General features: G+C 34.7%; 1 protein-coding gene across 1 annotated transcript; it reads right to left on the bottom strand.

Moving 5' to 3' along the window:
• Positions 1 to 418: 418 nt before the first annotated feature.
• On the bottom strand, positions 419 to 6964 carry LOC107839678 (probable protein disulfide-isomerase A6). The gene is made up of 11 exons (XM_016683266.2): positions 6517 to 6964; positions 5858 to 5942; positions 4814 to 4911; positions 4649 to 4704; positions 3146 to 3263; positions 3010 to 3037; positions 2832 to 2923; positions 1713 to 1869; positions 1498 to 1622; positions 1204 to 1303; positions 419 to 745 (listed from the first exon to the last, which is right to left on the bottom strand). Exons 1-11 carry the CDS (start codon positions 6669 to 6671, stop codon positions 680 to 682), a joined length of 1080 nt encoding a protein of 359 aa, XP_016538752.1. The 5' UTR covers positions 6672 to 6964; the 3' UTR covers positions 419 to 679.
• Between the last annotated feature and the right edge of the window lie 3433 nt (positions 6965 to 10397).

The following is a 10397-nucleotide window of genomic DNA, read 5'->3' on the forward strand; positions in this document are numbered from 1 at the left end:
GGGGGTTTGGAACAAACAAGTGCAGTCGCAGACATTAATTTAAACACAGGAATGTTTAGAGTGTAGTGAATTGGTTCCTGGATCCTGGCACTTCTTTGTGATTCTCGCATTTAGTTTAGGCAAAAACATCTTAACTGTGTATTGTATATGCTATATGAGAACCTCCCCGACACTAGAATCACCATGATGATACCTGGAGCACATCATAGTCCAGAAACAAGAGGTGCAGGAAGATCCCATTCAGATACCTGTTTATTACAACTAGCATGCCTCAATCTCAGGCAAGTTTGGATCGACAATATGAATTCTCACCTGTCATTGCTATGCCACTCCAATTAAGTCCCCCTCGATCAAACAATCACAATGATGCAGACAGTGGAGTGACTAAGTGAGATAAAATCTAGTTCAACGCAGAAGAAGAAGATTAACATGCCGTGATGATATTACTTTACTAATTATTTGTCAAAAGAAGCTGATAATCATAACTGACATGAAGTCTAAAGTTGATATAGCTACTGGCCTAAACAAAATGCCTCAATAGATCCGTGGTATCCAAAACTTCCTGAGTACAAAAAAGTACCAAGAGAAGATTAACCAGATAATGCAGTTCTCGACCTTCGGCAAAACTCAGGAGGTACCTAGCCAGGCCGTATCACAAGCTGCAACATTAGCAAGGTCTTCATGCAAACGTCGCCAAGATGTTCTTCTTGAGGGTGAACTCATCAGCCTTAGTGGGGCTGATTGACTGTAGAGTTGAACATACAAAAGAGAAATCAGCTTCTGTTAACAGTTAAAAGCAGGAACTCCAAAGTTTCCTCCGTCTAAGTAGGTAAGTACTGGAGATTTATCAAATAAAACAGCTCTAAGCTTTATACATCAGCAGATTACTAGAAGTCTTTTATCAACATATTACTGTTTTTAAATTCCAATCAAAGAGAATAACCAGCAGTAAAGTTGCAATTTTGTGCTCCATAATTAATCCCCATTCCTGCTTCACCACTTTTTCACCTTGATAGGAAAAGGAACAACACCCAACTCATGCTAAGTGATCAAAATTGTGCGGGACACAGGAAAACAGAGATGGAACAGAGGAGATGTTTGAGAAGTTGACATTATGAGTCACTTTTGAGAAGATAGAGCTAGCTGCTGCACATATTTATGACGGATAAAAACAACATGCAGAAGAGGAAAGTTCAGTTATACCTTGGCAAGCATGCGTTCTAACCGCTGAATCTCATTGTTGGCGTAATCAACTCCTTTTTCCATGGAAGTTTTGGCAACCTTCAGGTAAATCTTGCCATACCTAGAAAGGCAATTCAGAAAGGAATTGAGTAAAAGGAACAAGCAGAAATGTTCACCAAAGGGAACGGGTCAAGGTGCCGAACATCAGTTCTTCCTGTTTGCTACTCTAGCAACAAAACAATATAACAGGAACAATGCTACACCTCAAAATATAAGGCAAAGCTATGACAAAAATACATTTCAATACAATCCTACCTTGCAGCAGAACCTTTCAGCTTTCCAGCTTCATCTTCCATCTTGCTAAGTACAGCTTTTTTCTCCTCGTTTGTGGAGCTGACAAACTCCTTCACCAATGTATCCAAGGATTCGATGATACCCGCCTATTGCCATGAGTTACAAAGGGAAGTTAAAAGGCAAAGACAATGATGTTATAGTGTTTTAATTTACCACTTCATTCATCTGTTACTAACCTTTGAAGTAAATTGTCCTTTTGAATCGCGGCTAGTGCCACACTTCTCATTGATGAAGTTGACAAAGTCATCCAAGTCTCGGCCACCTTCATAATCTTCACCGGCTTTGTTCCCCTTTGGGAAGAATTTCAGTGTAGGATAGCCACTTACGCCATACCTGGTTAGCAAAATTTTACATTACTCTGATGCATGTGCATGCAAGAACGTACATGTGTTCAAGAGAGATTGACAAAAGAATAGAAGAGAGGACTTTGTTTAGCTAGACAGAGACACCAAAACAGTAACAGAAAAGGGTAAATTCGGAACAGAGAAACATATCCTGGTACTGAAGGAATGTAAAATTGAGGATGACCTATTTCCACAGCCCAACATGATGGAAGGGAGAAATTTAATTAGCTGGACAGAAGCACCAAAATAGTAACAGAAAAGGGTAAATTCGAACAGAGAAACATATACTAGTACTGCAGGAATGTAAATTGGGGACGAACTATTTCCACAGCCAACATACTTTTGGAATTCATAAATGAGGAATGGACGAAACTACTGTTTTAAGGGGGAAAAACACAGTGACCTTGAAAACAGAAAAAATGCAATGACTGTCTCATCACCTCTCTCTTTCTTTTTTGATAACCGTTTTTGGAAGTAACTAGACTACTAGATGGAATATGGCTTAAGAAATGCTTGATGTATGCTCTATTGCGCAGCCATATCTTCTTTCCCCAGCCAGATGCTGTCAGGGTCACACTACAACTTAAATTTCCTGATATATATTGTCTATCATCTAAGTTTCACCCAAAATAAAGCCTCCAATATATTCCTTTTGGGATAAATATGATGGCAACATAGACACAAATTGTGTTTAAATGAAAATATAATGAGGGGCCAAGTAGTTGGAGTATCTTGAAGAATTCGCAGGAGATTCATCTTTCATGAAGTTATTCTTTATGTTCTTAGACACAAACACATCAGGGAGTGGGGTGATGAGTGAGGAGTCATGAAAAGAAGATGATGCTGAAAGCAAGGACATCTGCTTGACGGCTAGTTTGACATTTCAATAAGCTGGTGCAAATAAGCATATCAACGAGTGCATTGTGACATTAGTTAACAAGTAGAACTTACTTCTCTGCAAGATCCTTGTGATTATCAGCGTCAAGATTTGCAATAACAACATCTTCCTCTTGTCTGAATGCTGTAGCTACCTTTTCATAAGTCTGCATTCATGAACAGATAGAAATTCAGATCTCTTCACATACTCACTTAGCTCATTTCAACATAAGCAAGACGTTCATGCACTTACAGGAGCAAGGCTTTTGCAGTGACCACACCTACAAAAAGTAAAGCAACTGAATTCAGAACCGGCTATATTGAACTCCTAGCACCTCTAGTCTATTAAAGATTTACTTATTCCCAAACAGATAATCATAAAATTTTACCATGGTGCATAAAATTCAACCAATACATCCTTGGTCTCATCCAGCACAATTTCATTGAAGTTATCTGAAGATAGCACCACAACACTTGACGGGATCGATGCAATCTTCACATTAGTTCCTAAAATAGGATAACAAAAGTGTCAGTACTGCCTATTTGATATAATCCACTTGAAGGTCTGGAGATATTTGCCCTTAAAAAATTTTCTCAAAATTAAAATACCACTTTATTGTCCTCCTCACCATCAACAAGTAATATCAATTTAAAAGGACACAAATCCTCTAGGATTAAGAAACCAGTAGACATAGTACATACACACTTTCAAATTAATCTTCAGGTAACACTATGCACAATTTTTTTTTAAAAAAATGAGTTTATCGACCGTTTAAGTAAGAGGCAAGATCACAAAATCAGGCAATGGTTAAATTTCCTCATGATAAGAGTTGAGAAGAAATGATACACAACAATTTTTAGAAGGCAGAAATGTTTTCCCCAGAAGTTCAACACACAAAACTGAAATTTTAAGTAAATAGAGTATCACGCATGCATCTGTTCTACAATAACTCAGAGCTCTATTGTGTGTATATCAGAAATGGAACTTAAGTCACAAGCAGAGAAACCAAAGTTCATATTTTGAAAGTTACACATCAAAACCCATTATTTAAATAAAGGAAGCTTAAACAATTCAGAAGGGTCAAACAGATTTCGGGAATCCGTTAGACCATCTTCTAGGATAATTGACGTTGACCATATGGAGCACACTGCACAGCTTCTGTCACATTTGAGAACAATTCACTCGATGCTCTTGGATCAATAGTATAAATCCTCGAAAAGTAAATTAATGGATATGGTCTTAAGGAAAGTTGACCTTGAGGAAAAGACGCTTAACAAACTGAGCTTCACTATATGAAGGACAGGGAGAGATTAAGTACAAATATAAAGGAGTCCATTCATTTCTTTAGCCATCTTAAATATTTCAAATGTCACGTCCCCAACCCAAATTGGCACTCACTCTCACACTAACAGTGCGAGGAGATTTCCAATATGGATGACTTGTTTAGAAAGGTAACAGAATTTCAGATATCGATGACTTCTCATCAAACATTAAACGCTGTTTCAGATGTAGTTGTGCATGTGCAAAAATGAAATCCTTTCAACGAATCACCTATCATCATCTACATTGAGACATATATCCAGATTCCTGTCAACCCACAAGAAGCAAATACTAAGAAGAAACACTATATTCGCTACTTACCCTGCCATTATGATTAATGGTCCTTAACAGCACAGAAAATCAATGAAAAATAAACAAAAGAGTATTACTTTACTGTGTTTTAATGCCTCTCACGGGTTTGTTCATTTTTCCCTCCCCATTTAGACTCCATTCAGGATATGATTTGCCACTACTTATGTTGACATTCTGTTACGGATCTATCTGAGCTTTTATGCCTTTTAGGTTCCATTTCTACGGGTAAAAACTCAAGTTGCAAAAGCAAGTTCAATACCTCCTTCGCTGTTTACAAATTCGGCAAGGGCTTCAGCAGATCGTGCACCTTCATATCTGCAATAAGGAAAATTGTAAAAGTTGGGTAAAAGAATCACAAAGAAAAGAGAAATCAAAAAATCAACCAAAGCTGATTAGGTACGAACAGAAGAATAAATGAACATACTTTTTTGGCTCCACTGATCCCTTTGGAAACCATTGGATAGTGGGATAACCTTGAACCCCATATTTGCTACAAACGCTCTTATGTTCATCACAGTCAACCTACAGAGAATTATTTTTAAGAACCATTACAAACTTAACAAAACAAAAATTATTTTTAAAAAAATAACTGAAAAGAGACTTATGTATTTGTCGAAACTAAAAAAAAGCACTGACAAAACTGTATGTTAGGGTTTGGTCAAAAATTCAATTTCATCATAATTGGCTTTTCACAGAAACGAAAGTGCTGGGAACTAGGCTAAGAATTTCATAGAAGGAAGCCAATAGTACAGGGAATTTCCAGCTCAACTTCTAACCAATGGTATGTAGGGTTTAGGAAGCAAAAACTGATGGATTGATTTACACAATTGTGCCAAATTGCAACAGCTACAATACGCCATCAGATTATGTGATGCAGCATATCATTATACCAGATTAAAATAAAATAGAAGAAAAATTCCATTAAATTAGATGTAACAAATTGAATTATAAATCAAATTGCTTTAGCTAATACAGGTAAAGAAGTGAATGAAGCCAGTCATCCATCCAACTAAATTTGAATGACAACATTCAATTCAATTTTTTTTCAAACAAAATAATCAGTTAATCACACTATCCAAAGGAACTTCTCCCAACTACACCACCACATGAAACCAATCAACATAACCTTCTCATATGGGTGAAACATGTATGCACACAATTCTTTTTTTTTTTTTTGCATTACCACATTCCCATCAAATAAAGCAAAATAATAAACTGAATCAGGCACAAATCACAACCATCTACTTGGTTAAGTTGCTCAAAATTATCCGCAAAACAAAATGCAGACGTAGTAAACATAAGAGGAATTCATCAATTTCTTTAAGAATATAGAAGTATGACACAGAGGAAAGAGCACAAAAAAAAGAGGGAAAACTTTAACAGCCTGAACCACAGAAAGAGCTCTATTGCATATGGATCCTAGCAAAACGAAAAGCTGCAGGGACATTTCATATTCAGAAGAACAAACCTTTCCAATCAAAATAGACTTTGCCTTCTTGAAACTTGTACCAAGCTTTTCATACTCAGGAGCAAGCTTTTTACAGTGACCACACCTGCCCATGACACATATATGATTCCAATTAGTCCACATCATAGCCTAGAAATAATCGATCTCGCAGCAACCATACATATTTAGCACTCACACATCTCATTTACTAAAAAACACAAATTTCCATATAAAAAAGCAACATTTGCATCCATATATGATATAACACTATACTCAGATTAATCCCATATACAGTCCTAATATATTAGTTTAGACTCAATATTTTGCAACAATAATATCTAAAATCCTCACAAAACAATAAATTTATATCATTTTGCAGCTATGAATAACACGAATACGAACAGGGAATCAAAACAACTCTACTAGACTAACAAATTAGTCAAATTGATTATATTACGAAACAATAACTACAGCTTAGTTATTTCAAATCAAATCCAGATCACACTATCTTAGATCAAAATAATCACAGATCTAATTACCTATACACACAATCAACGCCTCGTTAACAAATTAGCCATTCACAATACACTAAAAATCAATCAAAATTAGCAAGTTCCTAAATGAAAAGAAGATAATATATCCGCATGATTTGTAAAACAGATCATGTAGAGTATACGAACCAAGGAGCATAGAACTCGACAAGAGCGGCGCGATCTTGACCGATTTCCTTCTCGAAGTTTTCTTCGGTCAAAACGACGACGTCATCTGCCAAAACTGAAGAGAAGAAAAACAGAGCTAAAATTGCTAAGGCACTACAGATCTGCGATCTCCCCATTTTTTTTCAATTTTCTACAATCTCCAAAGCTCTTACACTCTTCTTCTTTGTTAATTTTTCAAAGGCAGGGGAAGAGACAAACAATAGAGCGAACAATGGATCTGTACGTTTGGTATTTATAGAAGAAAGCGTTTTGGTACGTGTTCTTTTATTTTCAAAAGTATATCTTTTGACTTTGCTTCGCTTAAAATGAGTTTTTCCTGTATTTCGTAATTTACAAGCAAATTTTAGCTATTGTCTTTTTTATTTCTTTGTTGTGATAGAATAATAATAAAATGATGAAACCGTTGCCAAACCCTCCTTTCATCTTGTCTTAACTCTCATTTTACTTTTTTCGTGATTGCTAAAAAAAATAAAGTATATAACTTATTAAATTATTGTTATTTGATGAAGCTATATAATGATAATTAAAATGAAATCGAGTAAAGAAAATCTTATGTTTTAATTATAATATTAAGACTTGTACGAATTTAAATTATGATTGAGTAGGTAACATGGTTTAACAAAAATAGTTATGTAGAAGAAATAATTTTATCGGTAATACAAGTCACTAAAAGGTAGGAGAATTGACAAATGATCAAAATCTGAAAAAAAACGAGAAACAAAACATATTATTTTGACGAATGAAGGCTCTGCTTCTATGACATGTTCTAACAAATAAGGTGACGACACGTTGATGACAATTGGCATTGGTTTATTATGCCAAACCCAAAAATGTCTTAAGTAGTGGAATAACATTGCAATGCACCAATGTTCTCAAGTAATGAATGCTTCGTTGATATATCTCATAATTAAATTTGATATTAATATTATATCATGTTTGATTTATAGTATGAATTACTCTTATCAAACTTAGTCTAAGAATTATTTTATATCACTTTTTGTAAGTTAATCTAGAAATTATAATCCCAAAATATTAATTACTGAATAATTTAGTCTACATACCAAAACGATCATCATGTTCATAATACTTAGTAATTCCTAGGGTTGTACAAAAATCGAACCGACCGATAAATCGAACCGATAAAAATGTTATTGGGTTATCGGGTTAATGATTTTTTATTAGTTTTATAAAAAAATTTATTGGATAAACGGTTCGGTATCGATTTTAGCTTATTAGGTTATTGGTCAAACCGATAACCCAATAAGGATACACTAAGTTATTGTTTTATCCCTAATTATGTTATATATTTAAATATATCTCTCTCTCTCTCTATCTATCTATCTATCTATCTATCTACCTATCTATATATATAGAGAGAGGTGTGCATGTTTATAGATTATATCCACTACTAATTCATAATTCAGTGATTCACAAAGTATTAACCTATTCAGGGCAACAAAGACACAATATAAAGTTCGGCTATTATCGTAATAAAAAACTCGAAGCATTTATAGCTTCCAACAATTAGGATTCAATTTTTTTCTAACTAATATTCAGTTCAAGTTTGAACATTCTTGTAAACTAAAATGCATTGCGTAGGTTTTGGCGGTAATTAAGATTTCATTTTTTTATGTTAGTTGTTACTATTTCTATTTTATAAGTATTTTCTTATTGGCTAACCGAAAATCGAATCGTTAAGGACCAAAAACCGATAAACCGAAACCGATAAGAAAATATCTTATTAGTTGGTTATTGGTTTTACATATTTAAAAATCGAAAATCGATAAACCGAACCAATAACACGTAAAATCGAAACGAACTGACCGATGCACATCCCTAGTGACTCCTATTTTAAAAAAAAGTTAAATATATTTTATCGAACTAACTTTATTAATAATATTTTGAAAATATAAACTAACCATTGATTCCTTATTAGTTATTTAATATATTATGGAAAAAAATACTCCTAAAATTCTTTTAATTTACTAAAATTAGCAAGTAAACTAAAATATCTATTTTTAATATAAACACCAAATAAAATAAAATAAAAAATAGTCACTTCAGCACACACACTATTTAAGGTTTTATTGTTTTTATTGTTCCTCTATAACAGGTAATAGAGTCTTTTCAAAATGAGTTTGAGTTTAATGGATTGAGTTCAATAATATGTAGATCAATAAACAAATGCATATATACGGAACTAAAAATTTTATTTATTTCATATCAGAATATATTTAAAAGAAGGATAATTTTGAGCTAAAATTTAATATTGACGGCAATTATGGTTCAATAAATGAAAGGAAGGCAATTTAAATCATTTCTCAATATGTTGGTGCATTTTTTGATTGTTTCCTAGCTCATATCATGACCTCAAGTCAATATAATATACTAGTCAAATCAATTGTCAAAATGTTTATAAATATCTCGTGAATTCTTAATACATCTAAAAAGTTTAAGCAATATCACTAAATCTATTTAAAGTTATTACTTGTCGGTCAGATTCAATATGTAAGATAGGCGAAGTGTGCTGGTAGTTTTTTTTTTTGTGTGTGGGTAGAATAGATGTGCATTAAAAGTAAAGATGTTGAGTTCATACAGATTAAAGTCTAATCAGGCACAAAAACATAACAGTTTGGGTTAGCATTCCCATTACTGGATACAACTTGAGAGAGAATTTTTCCTTGAAGTCTTCCAGAAAAGAAATACTCCTACATCAGCTTGAGGAGTTGCAAAAACATGTAGTTTGTCAAAGAGGTCTAGTTTGGAGCCTTGATTTGCCATTCAGTCCGCAACTCTATTCTGTTCCCGGTAGTGTGGTAGACTGGAGAGTTTCCCAAGCTTTGTAGTAGAGATATGCATTTAAAGACAATGGAATTGTAAAGTAAGTTTCCATGATGCAGCATATTAATAACTTCCATAGAGTGAATGCAGATTTCTAAAAGGTTTTAAGTTCTGGCTCAGGGCCAGTTTGAGGCTCTCTTTCAGGGCCAAGATTTTCATAAGGTTATTGGTAGCATGGGTAAAGCTCTTGCTAAACCTTACAACCCAATATCCCTTACCATTCCTGATGACCCCTCAATCCCACCCCTTCTTGGGTTATCAAGACAAGATCTATTAGTGTTAAGCTTAAAAGGTTTAGAGGTGGGGGTAGCCATTTGTTGGTGATGTTATCTTAGGGAGAAGGTTTGTTAGCATTTCTTAGGTGGTGATATTCCACAACTTCTGCATAAGGTATGCTAAAGCATGGATGAGAATTGGAATTTTGGAAGTTATTGGCATTTCTAGTCTCCAAAGATGCCAGAGACAAAAGGGGGGGAGGGTACCCCAAGAGGTGTTGGGGTCAAAGCCATCAGTGCTCAGAGATTTTCAAGTGGTGGACCAGTTAATGGTGTCAAACATAAAAATATGGAGATGTATATTCCCTCTGTACTTTTGGATAAGGTGTTGCCAAAAGGTCTTGGCAAGGCTACACCCAAAGAAAATATAATGTTGGTCCTCCTGGTCAGTATTGTAATAGTGACAAGAGGTGTTGATGTTCAAACCTCTTTTGTAAATGGTGGATCTAGTTGGAAGGTTGTTGTGGTGCATGAGCCACACAAAGGTCTTAACTTTGTTGGGGACTCTAAGATGCCATATTCAGTTGGAGGATAGATGAGTTCTGGGGGGATGATTTCCCGGGTTGTTGATGTAGTGGTAGGCACTTTGCCAAGTAAAGATGTCATCCCCTATAAGTCTCCAGAGAGGGGTATTTTATCTGAGGTGGGAGCTTTGAAGAAAGACATTTTGAATATTGTGGGTAATATTGGGGGGATTTGAAAAGGGAGGTGATTGAAGTCCCATCC

This window comes from Capsicum annuum, chromosome 8, assembly GCF_002878395.1.
Source record: "Capsicum annuum cultivar UCD-10X-F1 chromosome 8, UCD10Xv1.1, whole genome shotgun sequence".
NCBI classification, from domain to species: Eukaryota; Viridiplantae; Streptophyta; class Magnoliopsida; order Solanales; family Solanaceae; genus Capsicum; species Capsicum annuum.

Bases quoted from the DNA above. Each gene is read 5' to 3' on its own strand.
- LOC107839678 (XM_016683266.2), bottom strand. From the start codon at position 6,671: ATGGGGAGATCGCAGATCTGTAGTGCCTTAGCAATTTTAGCTCTGTTT. The intron at 3,038-3,145 runs GTAAAATTTTAT...TACTTTTTGTAG, and splicing joins GTTGAATTTTATGCACCATG to GTGTGGTCACTGCAAAAGCC. The intron at 1,623-1,712 runs GTTAGTAACAGA...TCATGGCAATAG, and splicing joins AAGGACAATTTACTTCAAAG to GCGGGTATCATCGAATCCTT.